Raw genomic sequence first — 20289 nt, 5'->3', positions numbered from 1 at the left:
CTCACATGTTCAAGATAGAGATATGAGCCAAAATGAAGTAATACTCAGTAACAGAAGCTTCTTGATCAGGCAGTAAAGGAGAAGAGCTGAATAAGAGAGATGACAAGAGTGGAAAAGGCAGTCCTTATGGTTCACTACCTAAATATGTGAACATGTGTTTTACACACAATGGTGCAGAAGATGTACATTCTATGGGAAGCAGAGAAATGACAAGTTCCTGAAAACGCATTCATAGTAATCCATTCATCAATATGCTTCACAATACTTTGACTGTTTAAAGACCTTAGAGAATGGAAGTGCTATCCTTCCCTCAAACAAATTACTCATGACTGCCATGTGTGAAAGAAAGTGTTTCCAATACATATTTTCCAGCAAAATTGACAGTTGCAGTATCCTGAGAATACTACTATCTGGATGAATGTTTTGGAACCATTAGAAAAGATGACAAAAGTGAAAGTAGCAGCATACTGAATTTGCCAGGTGTGAGGTATCTTGTACTGATAAGAAAAATATGGCTTACCTGTGTCCCTGCTGCTGCCTGAGGCATTGGCATAACCTGTGAAGTCTGAGCTTGAGAGACAGTTTGTGTGGGAGTGGCACCAGTAGAAACTGATGGCTGCTGCAGCTGGTATTGTCCGGGTTGTTGAGAAGAAGCTGGCTGCTGGGCATTCTACAGTAGGGAAAAGATGCAGAAGCTATTTTTAACACCCCACAGAGGAAGTTTTAAAAGCCTATCTATTTAAGTTTTGACTTTTATTCCCTCCTAAGTGATATTAGTGGATCCTCTGAACATACTGAGTGAATTAATCTTTAGTAATTACTTCTTAGTATTACTAACACAGCTCCACTATCAGAACCAAGTACTGCAACAGGATTTTAGCTTCAACAGTGAGAACAAGAATACAGATTCCACATAGGGACTTCAGGCAGTTAAGAGAAGAGGACGCTGCAGAAGATACTATTTCAAATTGGAAGAACTCATCAGAACGGGGTCTGCCTGTCTACACAATCGAAATCGAACTCTCAGATCCTGACATGTCTTTCCTTGAATGGCACCTCCCATGTAAAGTTAGGTTGGTCTAGGAAGACAGTCACATGAGAAGCAGCATGAACATGATCCTAAAAATAAATTTCAATAAGGTAATCTCGTAGCATGTTAGACTATGGGAGAACCAGAGGATTCCTCTTTTATACAAAACTATGGATTGAAGAGTGGACAGGGAAAGGTAATTGCTCTTTAAGAAGTCATCAAATTTCTCTGCTGAAAATATTTTACGCCCAAGTTTAAAAAACAATCCTACCTGCTGAGTGTGTTGGGCAGGCTGAGACGGTACCGATGTACTACTTGAGGCTGACTGGCCTTGTACTTGTGTCTATAGGAAAAAAAAGACCAAGGGTCAGCTTTAAAAGAAAAATAAAAAACCACGCAGCTCTGCAGCAGGCAGTTAAAATAATTTCTGCCTGGAATGATCTGTTCCTAATCGTTTCTAGCCGTTCTTTTTAGACTAGCAGTTTACTTGGCCAAATTCCACTACAAAAACCAGAACAAAGTAGTGCAAGCTGGAAAAGCACCAAAATCCATTTTAAGTCCTTCAAAAAAGCAAAGTTTTTGCATTCCCAATGCCCCTCAGAATGAGATAGACCAGCCTACCAGCTTCTTCCTCTACTGATGATGTGTTAAAAACAGGATGCCTTGGTATGTATGGTAACTGGAAATACAGGCATTAAAATTTACCTTTACAAGTGTTCTGAACACAGTTAAGTGAAGAGGATAAAATAAGCTAGAAAAAAATAAAGCTGATTATAAAGATCAAAAATATACATACCAATAACAAAACACTCAATACATATACATATAAACTGTTTCTTTAGAGAGGCTTATCAAAATCCTAATTAAAAATCATTTCCAGACCAGCTATCAGCCAAGGATAGATATAGAGGAATCTGGGGCCATGTTCTAGCTAAGACAGAAATCTGAATGAATAAGCAACAAAAAAAAAAAAAAAAGGATGAGTGGCATACAAATGAATGTGAAAGATGCAAAAGAAAATGGAATGGATTTTCACCACTGTTTTTGTGACCAACATTCTTTGGTTAGACCTTGGAGACAGTTGGACAAAGATCTCCACTAAGCTCCCTCAGCACGCACCACCTGTAAACTAATGGCCTTCATAAGAAACATCTGGAGCACAGGTATCATATCAGAAATATCTATTAAAATTTCTAAATGGTTTGCATATTCTGCTTGCAGAAGCTTATTAGGAAAAATTTTCTCTAAAATGTATTATTTTAAGGAAAGAACAGTGTCAATTAAAAGAACTGTTTTTTCTTAGTTGTTTTAGAAGCTTTGAGGCCCTTATTAGTTAGAATACAAATGTGTCCATTGAAATAATCTCTCTTCGTATTGATTCAGTTTGAGACTTCACATTCCGATCTTCCAATGAATTAGATAACAGCTTCTGGAGCTTGCATTCTGTAAAAATAATCTGAATCCCTTCTTATGATTTCCAGATGTCTTTTTCACCCATCACAAATCACCTGAAGTTTAGCAAAAGATGTTTATGGAGAAACAATCTCCAAGTAACTTTCAAATTTCCTGCACTGCACTTTCACTCCACAAGTTCTCCTAAACAACAGAAATCACTATTTATTGCATCAGTTATTAAGCTGTTTCAGCTTAAAAAACAAAACAAAACCAACAGCATCCTATATGGAAAGATTTAAGTATTTAATTCTTGATCTTACCACAATAAAGCAAAAAAGGCTCTCTTTCTTCTAGAGGAATAACAATGTTGCTTATAGCTTAATAGCTGGAGTATTCGAATTCTTAATTTCAAAAACAGAAAGAGTGAGGGAGTAAGAGATGTTTACTTAAAGTAAAGCCTCTCTTTTCACAAAAAAAAAAAAAAAAAAAAAAAAAAAAAAAAAAAGAAAACCATCTTCTCATGAGTTTCAGAATACAAGCACAGATACAATATACACGTACACCTCACATTCATGGTGTACAAACTGAAGGATACTAGAATGAAAACTGCAATGGTATTTATCATACACCAACAGAACATATCTCCAGCTAAACTCCATGCCTCAGATTTTGCTTTTTAAAAAAGACACCACATTCTAGGCTTATAAGGAAGCAAAGCCTATATTAAGAATCATTTGTGTCACTAGTTAACTACTCAGCTTGCTCGGTTTCTTTGTTAGTGCAAGGGCACTTCCAAACCCATTTACATGTATATATACTGCCCTTAATTTCTCTCTTCCCACTTCCTTCCCTCAAACCTAGAAAAATCGCTTTCAGCTTTCAAGAGTCACAGAGTTAACCTGTTGTCCAATGAAACATTATTGATAGAAATCTTCAAATAACATTCTCATCAAACAGCTGAGGAACAGGAATAGCAGTACAAAGCAAGTGTTAGTAACACGACCAATACAAACTGCGTGGAAGATTCACTTCATTAAACCCATTGTTGAGAAGCCAATTTAGTACTTCAGCTATCTCTTTCCAAAACAGCATCTGATTCAAAAGAACACTGACCTTTTGTTATTCTTAACACAAAAGCCGTACCAATACATCACCCAAAGCTGAACATAGACTGAGGGGTTGCTGATGCCTCATCCTTTAACTGTAACCTGTTAAGTTAAAGAGATCCTAGTAGACCACTGACTTAATGTAAAGACACCCCCATGAATGCTAAGATACTTGCTCCACGTGGTTCTAAATAAGAGCAAGGCTCCTCTTTAAGTGCAAAGTATGATTTACAAAAAGCAGAGAAATTCTGGAAGGATTTTCTCCTGTAACCTGAGGATAGTGTGCAGGTGGTCCTGATGAAAGCGAGGTGGACAAGGCCTGCTGAGTTGAGGCTCCCTGTGGGAAGCAGATGAAGAGCTGCGACTCTTGCAATACCTTCTGAGGCAGCTGAACAATGGGCAATGAGAAGTCTGAACCAAAAGCAGATGGTCCCCCTGTAGGGGGAGGAGACTGGAAATCGCCAGTGTCAGAGGAAGTCAGCTGTGAGGAATCACTGGAGTATTCTGGGCTTCCTTCTGGCCAGCTCCGACTGGCAGAACCCCCTCTGGGACCTGCTAAATCAGGACCAAGATAGTTATAACGTTCCTCTGTCACGGGCTGAAGCCGACCATGCAACCCTATGCCTTGAGTGGATTCCTCTTGACTGGTCTCCATTGAGCCCCGGCGACTTCTGTAGACCCGCTGGGGTAAAGCCGCCCCTTCTGCTGGAGCAGAACTCGGTGTGTGCACATGGAACTCAAAAACACAGCTTGTTCTGCCATCACCGCTGTGAGAGAGCACAGCTGGGGCAGAATGAGGAACAAATACCTGATGGAACGTCATCTGAGCAGGATCTGCACTCAGAGGAGCTGAAACACTGGATAATGGACTGGATAGGGGACTCAACCCAGCATCCAGCCTCAAGTTCTGAACATGTCTTGCCAGGAATGCTTGCCCCGATTGATAGTCAAACACAGAGCTTTGTGGAGGACCACCTTGCACATGCTTTGAGTCAGAAACCTGCTTCAAATGTTGTTCAGTCACGTGTGAGTTATAAGCTACTTGATCATACTGCTCCGATACCTGTGACGGATAGTGCATGCCCACCAAATATACAGCTTCTGGATGCATTCTGTAGTGAGCATCCTCTGGAGGTGTTGGTCCAGATCTATAGTCACTGTGTACAGGAGCTGGCTCAAACACAGGGTTAACTTGCACATGCAGAGGCTCTCCAGCGACTCTATGAGATGTTGTGCCCAGCATAACCAATGCCTCTGGTGTCCAATTGGTGGGACTACCACCAGGTGGAACTAAACTCTGGCCAGTCTTCAGCAATGGTTGGAAGTGGCAAGTTTGGGCTTCCAAAAATGAAGTGCTCTTGCGGCGCTGAGCAACTGCCACCTTCGGCGGGCAGACAGGTGGTGGTGAGAAAGACACCGGCCGTTCATGAACGGTTGGGAAAAATATCTGTGAATCTGGGAACGTTGGTGTTCCCCCACGCGGATGCTGAGGCTGTATTGACATGAACAAGACAAGTAATTCATACATTAAAAGTGAAAGCACATTAACATGCACAGTTCACTAGGCAGTTCTGTGAAGTAACTTTATAGAATGACTACTCAATTCATGGTCAAAAACATACAATACTTAGGAAAATTAGATGAGTTGTAAATATCCATTAAATACATCCGTGGCAGGCATGTCTACAGATGGAAATATTTGCTTGTGTTAAAGCTGCTTTTCCAGTCCAACTCCAACCACTCAGTAAATGTGAACATTGGTTTTGCTCCTGACAATGGAATGCAATTTATTGTCATGGGCTATTCACTGCGGTCATTGCTTGAAATCCAATCTAACTCCGGACGTTACTGCCATATGGGCATATAAAAATATCAGAACTTGATAGCAGTAACGACGCAGGGCCTCTAACTCGCATCTGGAAGATTAAAATGATATGAAAACTTAATACTATCTAATGTAAAAAACACAGTGCTGGTGTCCTGTCAGGAAGGTGCTCTGTACGGTATCCAGAGAGCTAAACAAAAATGCTTTCCAAGACTGAACCATACCAGCCTACGCATGAAAAAATAATGAAAAGAAAACTCATAAAAATGCAGCGTCTTCAGATTCCATCAAATTCAGTCATCCCTTTTGATCATTTTGATCCATTTGCATCATGCCCTTTTCACATAAGAAATTAGCAGTCACTGAAGCAAATCCACTTTTTTTCCTGGACAACAATACGTTCACAGGTTTGTCAACAAAAACTTTAAGTGATTCCACTCTTTATGATGTATTACTACAGATTAGGCTCATCTTAGTTAGGATTTCTAGGCAAAATTTCACTGACAAAAGTTCTACATAAGAATACTAAACAATTCAGCAATGCTGCATCTTTTTCATCGCTGCCTACAGTACACTGAAAGAAAATATTGCTGACACTAAAGGAAAAATAGTAAGAGTCAGCAGCAAATGTACTGTCTTGAAGACAAGAGCTACTTTCAACTTTTTCAAATTGCCTTTTGCACATTGTTCCATTTCCTTCCCATCCCTTCTTCCGGAAAAGCAGCAGCAAATTTCCATATTGACCAATAGTAAGAAGAAGGTCCTACTCCAATACTCCTGACTACATTCTGAAAGTTAGTTCTATATACTTCAATTGCAGATAAAAGTTTCTCAAAGCTTATTTTACGTGAATAAAAGCCAAAAACTGAAAGAGGCTATCTTGCAAGCTGTCATGCATCTGACCTTTTGAAACACATGAAAATCTTCCCACCAAGCAGCAGCCGCTAAGGTGGCAACCACGATTAAAATGTAAGACTCCTCAAAAGTATTCATACTCTGAATTTCTACTATCACTATCATAGCAAGCCAAAGCTTCCGGAAAACCAGCCACAACAACTAAGCTTTAAAAGTCGGCTGTTTTGTGCAGGGCTTAATTAACATTCAATGCTTGGAAGTTGGAAAATGAAAAACAGTCTTCTGATTTCAGGGGAAAAGAACTAGTCTTCCCTTTAACTTCTGTGGTATAGCTGAATAATTTTCATTTATACTTTCCTAAAATACAAAATACACGGTCAAACACTGATCATGTTTTTAAGTGTACAGCTTGTCAATGAACAGTAACAGGAAAAAACAAACAAACAAGCTAGCAGCCCAGAAATGAGGAAGAATCATCTTTTCCTCTTCTCAATTTATAAATGCCTGAAGCCCAGGATGTATTTAATGATAACTTATCTTACTGTGCTGGGAGGCAAATGGTAACACATACAGGACTGACAGAGAGGGAGGGCAGGCTGGAGCGTCGATGCTTGCGTGGAGAGGCAGAGTGCATGGGCAGGACACTTTCCAAGGCTTTAGAAAGCTTTTCTGCAAAGGTTTCTTCAGGGACAGTCCGAAGGTAGAAAGGAGAGAGAGGTGCAGACAGCGCTGGTGGTGGGGTGCAAGGAGCACTGAGAGGGATGCAGGACATAGAGGGAAGAGCAGGAAGGTGGGGAACACAAACTGACATGCTACGACCACGTTGAGGCTAAAGGAGGAAAACAAAAGTTAAAAAATTGAACACTTCAAAAAAATTAAAAACAAAACCAGCAAAAATTGTAATGATAGAAAAGAAATGCAGACACACAATGATAGGCCCAATACTGACTACTATGTGTGCAAGAAGATATGAGAATGCTGAATGAATGTTGACATACACCAAGAATAGGATGTGTGCACCTCTGAGGATTCAAGTTTGTTTTAGGTTACTGAACAGTAAGGGAAGTTCCCTAGTGCCCTTCTAAGATGCATGTGGAAGGCAGAACAGATAAGAGAGAATGTTTTCCTTGGAGCCACCAATGTGGCCCACAGTATGTGTATTCACTACACTTAATAATGTGACAAATAAAAAACCTTAAGTTATTGATGGCCTTTCATTCATTCTTAGTTTACTGAGTGCATGTGCTCTTACACCTATCGCCTCTCTGTAACCAGGCTCTCTGCTTAGGCAACTCCCTGAATGAAGTGAACTAAGAGGTTTCAGCTGGTTCTTTACCAACCAAAATGTTACCTAAAAAATTTTAGCATTACACAGTCTACAAAACAGTTGTGGAAAAAGCTGTTTGAATACATGGAAAGTTTAGTTAGATTAGTCTTAGACAAGCATTTTCCAGACACTGAGCCAATACAAGTATCAAGGATTTTGTAATCTTGCCTCGAGACAGAAGGCCATAGGTCAAAATTCAACCCAACTGACAGAATCAGAATTATCTTTCTGTCTGGTTCTTTTTTGTTGTTGTTGTTTAGGCTTTGTTTTTTTTTTTTTTTTTTTTGTTGTTGTTGTTGTTGTTTGTTTGTTTGTTTGTTTTACAATGATTGGAAAAATTATGTTTTAGAGAGGCAGCTTTTAAAAACTGAAATATTTCTCTAAAAATACATGCCCCTCTTTTGGATATAATTTCTAAAGATAACTGAAATCAAATACATATTGAGAAAAAAAACAAAGTCAAGGTAGTCAAGATCTAAAGATCTAAAGATCTAAAGTCAAGTCAAGATCTAATTTAAAGTATTTCTGATATGAGAAACCTTGATAGACTGCTCAGTATTTTGGAGGAGAGACATCAGGAACCTCAAAGGGTTAAACATCTTACCCTTATTCTTCACTTGGTCCAAGTCAGGACCGGTTATACATGTCGTTCCTGACAAGTTTATCTAACCTGTTCAGAAACAGCTCCAGTAATGGAGTCTAGAGTAAACAATTGTCCTTTCTGGTTAGAAAAAAATCCTTTTCTAAACAAGAATTCCTTGCTGCAATTTAAGCTTATTATTTTTGTTATATCTGACAACAATGTTGTGATCTGATTAGCCTCTATGTATTTTATGGTGGCCTTTCAGCTTTCTCTGTCCTCAAGCTCATCTTCCACAGACTCAGCTCTTTCAGTCAACCCACAAAAACCATGTTTCCTGTATTCTTGGTGTTTTTTGTCACTCTCCTCTGAATTCTCTCCCCATTCACACTCTCAACTTCCTTCATCAGGCAGAGTGTCCAAAATAGACTTAACAATGGCCAAGAAGAGCAGAACTACTTCACAAAACATGATGTTTGTCTTTTACACAATAGCATGATGTTTTTGACCATGTCCAGCTTGTGGTCCAGTATAATCCCTGACTCTTTCTTTTAGTGGTGGAATTGCTGCCTAGTCAGTTGTTGCTCATCCTGTACTTGTGTAGCTGATTTTTCCTGCTTAGGCACGAAACTTGCTCTCGTCCTGATTGAATTGCATTCTACTTCTTTTAAAGGTTATTTCTCCAGATGTCAATTTCATTTTGATTTGTCATCCTGTCTTCCCAACAAAGTCTTAGTAGTTCTCGTAGCGTTTTACTTCATTCTGTTAACCTTCCGGTACCGCTGTTGTCATCAGAGCACGAGCACATTTTAGGATTTAACTGAGCAGCTTGACTATACATTTGTAGTGTGCTTGTTTTCCCAACCTCTCTCAAAAGGTCATGGTCTTTCAACCTGGAAACTAGCCATCCCAAGGCAATAAATGGCTTCTAGTCCAAGACATACTCACACATCAAAGTATGGCTTAACCAGAGCAGTAACTTAGTTTGAGAGCTTGAAAATTCGTTTGCCCAAGGACTAGCAGTACCACAAAACTACAGGTTATGACTGAAACCAGCATGTTTTCCAAAAATCTAGGAACACCGATTTTGTAATGAAGTCCACAAGCGCAGGCAGCAAAAAAGTGAGGACTCTTTTAAGTCCTGACTGTCACATTATCTTCCTGTATGGCTTTACCATACTATAAGATATCTCTGCCTTAGGTTTAGATTTTTGTATAAAAAAAAAACAAAAACAAAACGACAAGGGAACCACTGAAGACAATATAAGAGTAGCAGAAGTTTTACTCCAGTGCTGGAATAGACTTCTGAATGTTCTTGTACTCTGATCTAAAACATACCAAGGGAAGAACGTACCAAAATAAAAGGGCCACACAAATGAACATAGTAGGAGAAGTATTTGTGCCCAGTGCAGACTTTCCAGGGACAAGGAATACGCATGGCAACTGATGAGCAAATCAACACAAGCTAGAAATAATATTGGGAACAAGGATGTGGGGTCCTCAGTCTGGAGTACTCACATGCAGCATTCTATAACAGTTAAAAAGAGCTTACCTGCAGAATCTGTAAATCAAAGCCTCACAGACATACATAGCAACATCATACTTCAAAACAGCAGCTTAAATTATTCTAATCCTTTCTTCAAATCAAAGCAATAGCTAAATATTTGGTAACTTCACATATATACAAAACACCTTCCCAAGTGAGATGAAACGCTCATTTTCATGAGACAGTCTCGTACTGAGGATGTTACATCCATTACAAATCCCAACCTGTCATTCTGCTTAAGTGTACTCAAGATTTAATAAAAACTTTTTTTAAAAAGAAAAATATTTCCTTTTATTTCATTGAACTAGATTCAGTCACCTTGTAAAATAGGAATTTTAATGCTCCCATGCAGAATTTGTATTGCACGGAAAGCATACATGAAAGAATGCCTAGCAGACTTTCTTCTCACCTTCAAAAAAAGAAAACAAAAACAAAACAACCCTCACAACTAAATAATTCCATGCATTTGCAATACTTTTAAGTTCTGGCTTACCACTGTAGGTGGCTGATATCCTCCATGCTGTTGTGACTGCACTTGGCCAACTGAAGCCGCATACCCCTGGACTGCAGCAGTTGAGATTGGCTGGTCATGCTGGGAACCATACGACACAGTCTGCTGACTGCTCACACACGATTCAGTATAAACAGATGACCCTTGGCCACTATCAACTGCTCCATCAGCTACAGAAAATAAAGACAAAAAGAACTGCAAGACTGGATTCATAATTCAAGTATTACTATCAAATATTAGACTGCATTTGTGTCACATCACAATGACCTTATAAGCATTTTACCCCTTCTAATATTTACAATGGTGCAAAAACCATGAGTTTTCTTTTCTCCAATATACTAAGTAACTCCCTACCAGTAAGCCTTCCCCTAGCTTCTGAAAATCAGTCATTTCAGGAGTTCTTTGGAAATATACTTGCCAGTAAATTATGCTCCCTATTAAATGCTGAACTAGAAACAAAAACCTAAATTCTACTTTGTCATGAATGATGTTTCAGGCTCGCTTATTGTCTTGTTTTGTTTGCTTTTCACTTTTATTTTATTTTTCATAAAAGCATAAAACAGGTCAATTGTACTAGCTGGCAGATGCAACTAAAATAAGCATAACAAAGAACTTAGAATCTCTATTACCTTATAACAGATCATAATTTGCTTGCTAACTTCTGACATGGAGCTTCTCATTTAATATCATTATTCAGATACTGATTCTAACATTGGGATGGCAGGAGAGTTAGGCGTGTTAACTTATGTGCTCGTGTTTAGTATGTAGAACAGGCAGTGATTTTTTTTTTCAGAAACAGAACCATGATCTGAAATACCTCCATCATTTTTGTCTTAAAAATATTAAGGCAATTCAGATTCCAGACTCCCTAAGGGCAGGTGAAATAATGTAAGTGCAAGAGTTCCTAAAGAAATCAACTGACACACTTACAAAGAATAGATATACTGGGTTGCTGGAACTGCAGTTGTTGGTGTTGATCAGCTTCTGGTTCTTCAGGCTCCACTTGAGTAGAAACAGATGCTGAAGTAGTGGGGACAGGAGTAGTACCACTGACAGATACGGGATGCTTTGACCCTGCATGGGAAGCACTTGAGGGTTGCTGTTGCTCCAGCTGCTGCTTCTGACTACCTTCTTCCTGAAGCTTCTTCTCCTGTTCTTCTCGCACCAACTGACGCTGCTCTCGCTTTCGCTTAATCAAAGATACCCTGTCCTTGATAGCTTTCGCCATTGTCTTGTGATCCCCTTCACAGACATAGCCAGATTCCACCTGAAGGAGGATATATTCACAGAATTCAGACTGTCATAGACAGCCACTATTGTGCTACAATACAGGCTATCACTCTCTTGCACTAACTTCTCATTCACAGACTTCTGAAGCAGTTTTATTTCTAGACAGTAAGAGTAAATGCAAAGGCTGATAGATGACATCTGACTGCCAAAGAATGCTATTACCTTCAATGTTTTGCAAGACTGCCACCACTTACCATTTCCTGTGCCACATCCTCTGGGACATCTCTCTCCAAGTCAAAGGAAAACTCTATTGCCTCATTATCTTTATATTTGCCCTTAAGTTTTTTGATGTCTTCAATTCGCAGCCAGAGTTTAATGGCAATTTTTTCTCCATCATCTTCCTCTGCTAGTTCTACCCGTACTCCAGTCTCTTCTTGGAAGAAAGCATGATTCAAAAGGTCCTTAATAGCATATCTAGCAGATTGGAAAACAATGTGCAGAGCACATATACCGTTAGGTTTTCATGAAATATTAAGGAATATCCTTGCCTGACAACCTCCCGAATTTATCATCTACATTTCATACCTCCTCTCATTAACCACTTGACAGCTCATCATGCAAATTTCTATCTAAAAGTAAGATGAAGGAATAAAATGCAACAGCTCTACAGATTTAGTAAAAAAAAAAGTCACACATTGGTTAGCAGAAGTGCCCACTGCCTAAAATTACGAGCCTTGAAGGGACAGTTTGGTTTTACTGAAGATTAAGATCCAACACACAACCCTTAGTCCCCAGATCAGTTCAGCAGTCATAAAAGCTATTTCAGTCTATTTAAAGATATTGACAAAAGTCTAACCTAGTTAATTCAGCACTAGTGAAGCACCTTTCATATTCTGTACTGTTTTCAACCAACTTGCACAGTTTTCCACAGTTACCTTTGTCCAGAAAGTACAAAAACATTAGCAATATATTCTTATATTCACAGAGTGTAGCAGTAGTCTGAAAGCTAACTGGTTAAGGTAAAAGGCAAGGAACAAGTGCCATGCATTCAGAATATTAGTTCAGAATTGGAAAAATACATAATTGCTTTAAAGATTTAAATTTGAAGTCTAAAGTACACAGCAACAGCATTAGATGTAAAACTCCAAGAATTAATAGAAGACAACTCTACACTGACAGAACAGGCTCAGAACAGAATAGTGAAGAGCTAGAAAAAGACAGAAGATTGAAGCATTCTTAACCCCAACAATCTACATAAAAGCAACTACATAAAAGCAAAAAAAAAAAAAAAAAAAAAAAATCCATTAATAAACCATTAGAACAGCTACAGATTTTCTGCAATGGTCTAAGCTAATCACTTCAAGCCAAAATAATATTGCAGAAAATTTGAATGTAAACAAACATCAATAACTTCAAAAATAAAGAGCCCTCAAGATAATTAGCTATAAATGCCAATGGAATCAAAGGGACAGAAAAAGAAAAAAGAAAAACAAAAAAACCAACAGAGCTACAGAATGAGGAGTCCCATTAATCCCATTAAATGGTAACTTGGAAAGATCATTATATGCTATTTTACTGATTAGATCAAAATTTTAGTAAGAACAGTAGAACTTCTGAATAACATGGATGGTTACTACAGCATTTGCACTTTGCCTTGCACTAATGCAGTAAAACAAGTGTTAAATGAGAACCTGCCAGAGAAAGAACCTGCAGAAATAATATTCATTTTCTAACTTGCATCAGATCCCAGTAATCAACTATATCTAGTATTAACAAGTTACAGATTCAGACAAAAGTAATATCTCTATCAGTACGGGAAAGAAAGCTTACCTTTCGCCTTTGTTTTGCCGAATGCATCCCTCAATAATCTCCTTCACTTCAGGGATCGCTACTTTATCAAAGCTGGCGGGCTTGACACCCTGAAACATACAAATAAGAAGAAAAATCTGGAAGGCTCACTTGACTTAAGTTTTGTTTGTGCAAATATTCACTTACAAACTGACTGTTTTTATTCAACATGTACCTGGGCAGAATTCCCCACTAGTGGAGGTTGTAAGGAAATCTACCCCCAATATTATTGCTCATCTGTTTGCTAGTGACTTTTTCAAACGTGGATTTTTTCCAGCATTTCTTGATTAGACTTCCATAACAGAAGGTTTCAACAGTTAAGTGCCAGGCTATAAGCATAAGCTTACCATGTCATTTTTTTCTACAGAAGGTATGATGATCAGAGGAAAAAATGTTTCCTATTGAACACTAACGCAAGAACCCACAAGATTGACTTCAACAGTCTTTAAAGGATTCTGCTGCTTCCCAGAATGTTCCTAACATGCCATTAGATGAAGTAATTTTGGCAGAATGATTTTATGGGAAAAACAATAGCTCAGAATGATCAGACTGGATCATTATATAACGTGAATAGTGTTTAAAAAAGAAGAATGGGAAAGAAAAAAAAAAATCTTTACATCTTAGCTCTTCTCAAATCTAATAATTTCAAACCACGCTCTTGTATGATTGCTGTTGTGAGTCCAGGAAAGTGAGCTTCACAATACACACCTTTCCAAAAGCCCTTCAAGAATGTATGATGATTCTTTCTTCAGTATATGTTAAAGCCATTGGGGACAGATAGAAATAAAATCTAAGTGCAAGCAACTACTCATTTCAGTCAAGTAACTAGACCATGAGGTTTGACCAGTTGGGAATTCTGCAGAACGCTGCAGACACAGAAAGCGAAACTCCATCACTAAATCATGGCCAAGAGCTCTTTTTCAGGGGGCAATTGTCCAAACCAGCAAGACTTGGCGCTCAGTTTTACTTGATTCAGCCTTTAGCTTCAAATTCTGTATTTTAAGATGGAAGAAAGCAAAGATGGAGCCACCTTGTTCAAATGCTGTTTATGTGATGTGCCTAAACTTTCAAGTCAAACAATCTTGAAAATCAGTATAATTTGATGCACAGTAACATATAGTACTGAGATAGCAACATATAATATTAATTACCACATACACTGGACACATCTGAGCCTGTGTAACTGGTGAATCATAAGTAAAAAAATGAAAGAAACAGACTCAAGCACAGATACAAATGAAGAAACAATACAGACAGCATGATCTGTGTCTTAATGAGGAAGTATTTCTCTCAGTGTACCAGTAGATATCCCTTCTCACCCAAGTGGAATATGAAAATATAGCACTTCTTTACTGTCAGTGCAAAGGAAGCCTTGAAATGTAAAGAGTCAAGTCTCTCAACCAGAGCCTTTGCAGCTGCAGACTTTTATTTAACTGAACGTTGACTTAATACAATAGTAATTTTTATCTACATTTAGATATTGTTTTTCTTGGCCAAACATGGCAGCATATTGATTTCATGTGTTCACAACCTAAGACTACCATGCTCTTCCACGAGAGGGCACAGTTTACTTCAAACATATGCAAAAACAAGACTGGGAGAGCATAGCATCCAGACTTTCAGTGAAGAACCGCACTATTTGTCATTGTGCAAAGGTGTTGTGAACGCATCTGAAATTTGGTGATCACATCCAACATTTGAAGAGAAAGGAGAAGAACCATAGAAAGACACAGATCTTTCCCTTAGTAAAAACCTCCTGTTACAACAACATTCTCAATTTTCTACTTCGAAGCTCTAAAATTTGTCCCTATGACATTTCAGCAATTGAGATTACAGAACTGAGGAGCGTACTGCGACAAGACTAAGATCTGAAACACAGACTGCCAGCATACGTTAATTTAACACTAAAAAGCTTCAGTGAAAGTAAGACTTCTGGAGGTAAATGCCTCAGCTGATAGCAGGTTTGCCTGAGTACACTACATTACTGTAGCCAGGTCATACCACAAATCTCCCGCTTTCCAGCAGGATGCCACAAAGCAATACACTCAGTGAATTTTATTAAACTGCTTTTAGCATTTACTGCTTGCATAGAATGCCTGTGTATTTGTCTCTGCTCACATGGCAGATACACCCATCTTTTAATATGTGGCTGAGCTTAAAATAGTCCCAGGAATTCAGGTTCATACATGCACAGAATAAAATGCTCACTTATATTCATATATACTCAGATAATCTGTGCAATAGTTATTTGCCTGGCTGTTGTATAGATTTGTAACTAAATTTGCCAGAGAAGTTGTCTAAAATTTAAACTTATCTCATACTCCTAAGCAGCCCAACTTCCAGCCATAGCATCTGCCCACCTGCACGCTCATTTACACTGCGGCAGCAGAAGGAAAGTGTCGGATCTGTTGGTGACTATTTGACCACATGCTCTCTTCTTGCACAATGCCTGAAGAGAAGTAGCTAAGAAAACGTTTTTAAATCGGGGACTCAGTCTGCTACTCTGTATACCTCTATCCTGAAAGATGTTAAGTAAACGTCCAAAAACTTCAGGACCTTCCATGAGGGCCACCTTATAGTACTCCATTTCGTGAATTAAAAACAAAAACAAACAAACAAAAAAAACAGTTAAGAAAAAAGCTCTCCCCAGCCAAGACCTTCGCCACCATAGCTTCCATAATTCTGAGGTTTCCCTCAGAAAATCTCAGATACATTCACACTGGGACCTAAAACTAATATAGGATTGGGTGTTCAAGCAGCTGCCTTTCTCAGCTTCTTCCAAAGTCAGTTAGAACTGCCTAACTGGTCAAGAATCCCTTAAACCAAAGTTCAGACTATGCTCAGCTTTGAAAATCAGTTTTTCTTTTCGACTGCCAAAAGTGAAAGACCGCTTCACATAACAAGACAGAAGATAGTATTAATGGTAATCAATAAATCAATGATCCTTTTCTACACAGAGATGTCCTTCCCTTGTAATCATGCCATCACAGAGAAAGCAGAGGGGGACCCTGTGATTCAAATAACCTTCATGTGTCCTTAAAAGCTCATGAGCTGTGCAGCCAGGCATACTTTCATTAGATTCTGAACCCAAAGGCACTGTAGTCATCACTGTTTCCTGGTTTTAACACTGCACACTTATTGCAAAATGGCCTCATTCACACATTTTCTCCCCAGTCCCCAAATTGCTCAGAAAAATCATAGGACTTTTTTTTTAATCTATTTGTTCCACTGTCCACTGGAAATTCAATCAGAGTTAAATACCCAAATACTATTATAAATTGTAATTTACAAATTTGTTAAGGAAGTGAAAGGAAGAGCTCTTGCAGACTAAAAACTTGTAACTAGGTATAACAAGTACATTTTCTCAAGCTATTATCTACATCATCATAAACTGACATGGCTGCTGAAAGCAGCAGCGTCCTGTTTCTCCATCTCCCATTCCCACATGCCTGTCATTTCCTCCCTAAGGCTGGCAAAAGCATTTACACAGCTGCATAATGAACCAGATCATAGTGTTTAGCAGACTTGAAACAAACTCAGCCAAAAAAGCCTGCAGTGGTTTCCAGTGAGGCCAAGATCCCCAGCCTGGTTTGCTGCATTGTTGCAGTAGTGCCCACACTTGCACAAGGAGTACAAGTGTTGCAGCTGATGTGAGCACAACCATGTCTCTTGAAAACAATGCTAAGAAAGTAGAACCCACCAAACACATTTTAGGAAGGCATCCAAACCTTTACAATGTTGGTGTATATACAGGCAGCGCAAAACACAACTTAGGCAAAGCTGAATGCTTTATTAGTACTTATCTTAGTCTTCATCTTAAGTACAGGAGATTATCACAAGGAAGACAAGTGAAATGTAAGAAGTTTGTGATTTTAACAGGTTTAAATCAGGTTTAAAAGAAAAAAAACACACACACACACACAACTGAATTTGAAAACTGCAACACCCACGTTTGTATGGTTATACGATCCGCTAAAAGCTGTGTACTCTTAGAAAATTATACATTTTCAAGCTTTTAAACATGAGAACTCCCCTTAACAACTTTTGCCTAGAAGTATGTAGTAGTATTTTACATGAGTTAGCACACCAAATAAATGGATAAGTAGATTATCATCTCACTCTAATTCAAAATATACTGAAAATATTGCAAGAGAAGGTACAATCAGTGCTTTTTACACCATGAAAACAGTGAACACAATGTCAACATGCCCTGAGAACTTTTTAAAAAAATTTTTAAACAGTTCAGTGGAGAGCAACACAAATAGGCAATAGCAGGAGCTAAGTGTTCTAGCTACTCTGAACAGGATTTGAATATTCATTAGGAAGTTGGAGGAAAAGTACAATCAAGTTCAAAAGCTAAGGGCATTCTAAGCAAATACAAAGCAGCTCACACTTGTTAGTAAATCTGATTCACTACCCCCAAATCCTTCACCGCTCCTATGCAATTTTTCTAGACTTGACATTCTCACCTACCTCTTTAGTGCAATCCTTGTGAGAGCAGCAACAACAGTGGGAATTAACAATTACAAATACGGGACCGACCTCCCTTTTTGTAAAATCCATCAGGAAAAGAGAGACTTGCACACCAGCGTTAGTTGGGTGCTAGTTTCCGATGGGAATCCCTCAAGCTGTGGGTTTAACGCACAGCAGAAGGAAAGCAGACATCGAAGTTAGAAGGGAGCATTGTTTTTTCTTTGACTCCTCTTGTACTCTTCCAAGTGCAGTTCATGAGGCTGCAGAGATTCAAGCTTAATGTTGGCTTTTGTCACTCAAATTCTGAATAGAAATAATGACTATAAGAGGTGAGCTCGTCCTTTCCAGCCTGTCCAGTTGGTTGCAAGGAGGAGGAAGAGAAGGCAGCACAGAAAGCCTTTACTTTCTACTTGTCTCCGCCTCCCCATTGAGCTGCTCTGCCTATTCTCCACCTGTTTTCTGCCATAGTTTAAGGCTGTATGCAGGAACATCACCCAATTCCCCCCCCCAGCTGTGGAATGGGTCGATCAGTAGGTTGTTCTCACCTAACACTGCTTGCACTACTTTTGTACTGTGAAGAGAGCTGCTGTTTCTCCTCTTCTTTCCATGGAGCTAAACAAGTGTAATTACATCTATTAATTTTAATTTAATCCTACAAAAGCAAAACCTGCACAAGGCTAACACAGAATAGCCCATTTCCTCAGTCAAATTCCATGACCATTGGTAGCATTATCAACTTTTTTTATTAGTGGGAATAGGTATTGAAGGTGATGTTCAATCTGCTGGACAAAATTAGAAAGCTGCATCATTGCCTCTTTTGCATCACTTGCATGAATACAGTCTGCACTGGTATTTCCTACCAATTCTTGCTATACTCCAAACCTAACATGAAGTCTTTATTTTTTTTTTGCCCTTGATATCTAGTTTTAAACAGCTACTGTGGAACTTGCTTACTAATAAAATGAGTTGTTCAGAGTTTTTTTGGAAGGACATATGGAGTAAAGGCGAGAAACCTCATACATAGCCTTCAAATGCAAAGTGAACAAACAAATCTTCATCAACTAATGAGGAAAATTTAAAATTGAATTTTATTACAGTTCATCAAGAACACTGTTCAGTCCCTCAAAATAGCAGACTTAGTTCCTCAAGTACACCAGAACTATACCAACGTTGTTACACCATGCACCATCAACACTTTCTGATCCTCCACGGGGCATTTCAGAAATCCCTTCCACTAGCTGTAGGGAAACCTGAGAGGTGTCAAGGGACAAGAGGTTCTTAGGGACACTGGTATGTTGAGAGGCCTTTCAACTGCTTAGCTAGAAATTTTATACCCCCGCATCAACAAACTGTTGTTGATTACCTCAGTTTTAACTGCTTATTGGCATTTTCAATAAAGCATGATGGCATTTCACTTGCCATGGCTTATAATTTTGTGTCACCATTACAGTTCCACTCAAACCCAATAGACACTGTGCAGCCAAAGCAAATGTCCTTTCCAAGAATACCATCTAACATTAAGCATATCTGATTAAGGCTGCACTGCACTCTTCTGGGGTGTACGGCATAAGATACAAAGAATATTTGAAGTGTTTCGACTTTTACTATGCACACACATACTGTCTCAGTATAACCATGTTTGCTCTCCTCTTTGCAGTAGTGCTTTAACTGCAGACCTTGAGAGGAATTCTGCTGTAAATGATTAATCATCTCAAATAAAATGTTCAAACTTTGCAGTCCAGAGGCTAATACAATCAGTAGCAAAGTCAAATCTCACAAACAAAGTAATTATAGTCTCCACATTTTCCTTTTGCTAAGTTGTTACTATGCTAGTTTGAGCCGGACCCAAGCTGCCACAAACCATTAATTCTATGAAACTAGATGGAGCATATGATTCCAGTGGAAAACAATCCAGGAATCCTACCTCCTTCCATAGACCCTGAGAAGCCTCCAGGCAATAGCTTATACTGCATTTAAATTGGTTTACCCCACGATCTTCTAAAGGTCACCACTTGCTATTAGTTACTCACCCAGCCCTTAAAACCTACAAGTTTAACTATTTCACCCCCTTTTCCATGTCTTATCTTAATCCCGTTGTCTGGAAACACTCTTTCAGATTTAGTTCTTTTCTTATTTCACACAGAGTACACCTATATCCTAATTCTCATCCTAGCTCAAACGAATCTATTCGGAAAAGGAAAATCCCACTCTGCATTTACTCAGGTGAAAGAGATATGGGTTGCCTACAGAAGCTATATTTTACTGTTCTTGTTAAACAAGAAGTTATAAAACCTGAGACAGCAGAAAAAAAAAATTAAAATGATACTGCACAGTTAACTGAAGTGAAAATTGAGCTTCTGATGACAGTATTTCCATAGTAATTAATTCTGGACAATTGATAATTCTGTCAAGAATGAAATCTGTAAATCCTGCAGAGTAAGCTCTGCACAAGATCAATATCCTAGCAGAGTAAATAGCATTACTGCAATACAAGCAATAGGAGTAGACAGTGGCTTTCAATGGGCTAGTTAGCTCACAAGGCACTATTTAGACCACTGTCTCA

General features: G+C 38.7%; 1 protein-coding gene across 5 annotated transcripts in view; it reads right to left on the bottom strand.

Annotated features, from left to right (window-relative positions):
• WNK1 (WNK lysine deficient protein kinase 1) overlaps positions 1-20289 on the bottom strand; it is a 99022-nt gene that overhangs the window by 32711 nt on the left and 46022 nt on the right. For 4 of the 5 annotated variants that reach the window (XM_042837623.1, XM_042837619.1, XM_042837620.1 and 1 more), the window contains exons 5-11: positions 13236-13324; positions 11660-11879; positions 11106-11442; positions 10158-10345; positions 4595-5023; positions 1302-1373; positions 521-670 (exon numbers count right to left, since the gene is read on the bottom strand). In XM_042837623.1, coding sequence (XP_042693557.1) covers positions 521-670; positions 1302-1373; positions 4595-5023; positions 10158-10345; positions 11106-11442; positions 11660-11879; positions 13236-13324 — 1485 coding nt within the window. The remainder of the gene's footprint in view (positions 1-520; positions 671-1301; positions 1374-4594; positions 5024-10157; positions 10346-11105; positions 11443-11659; positions 11880-13235; positions 13325-20289) is intronic. The other variant, XM_042837621.1, reaches the window with a different exon arrangement.

Source organism: Centrocercus urophasianus, unplaced genomic scaffold (assembly GCF_019232065.1).
Source record: "Centrocercus urophasianus isolate 14NV4802_14NV808 unplaced genomic scaffold, USGS_Curo_1.0 seq_73, whole genome shotgun sequence".
Taxonomy (NCBI): Eukaryota; Metazoa; Chordata; class Aves; order Galliformes; family Phasianidae; genus Centrocercus; species Centrocercus urophasianus.
The sequence above is the reverse complement of the archived record's forward strand: the minus strand, read 5'-3'. Positions and strand labels throughout refer to the sequence as shown.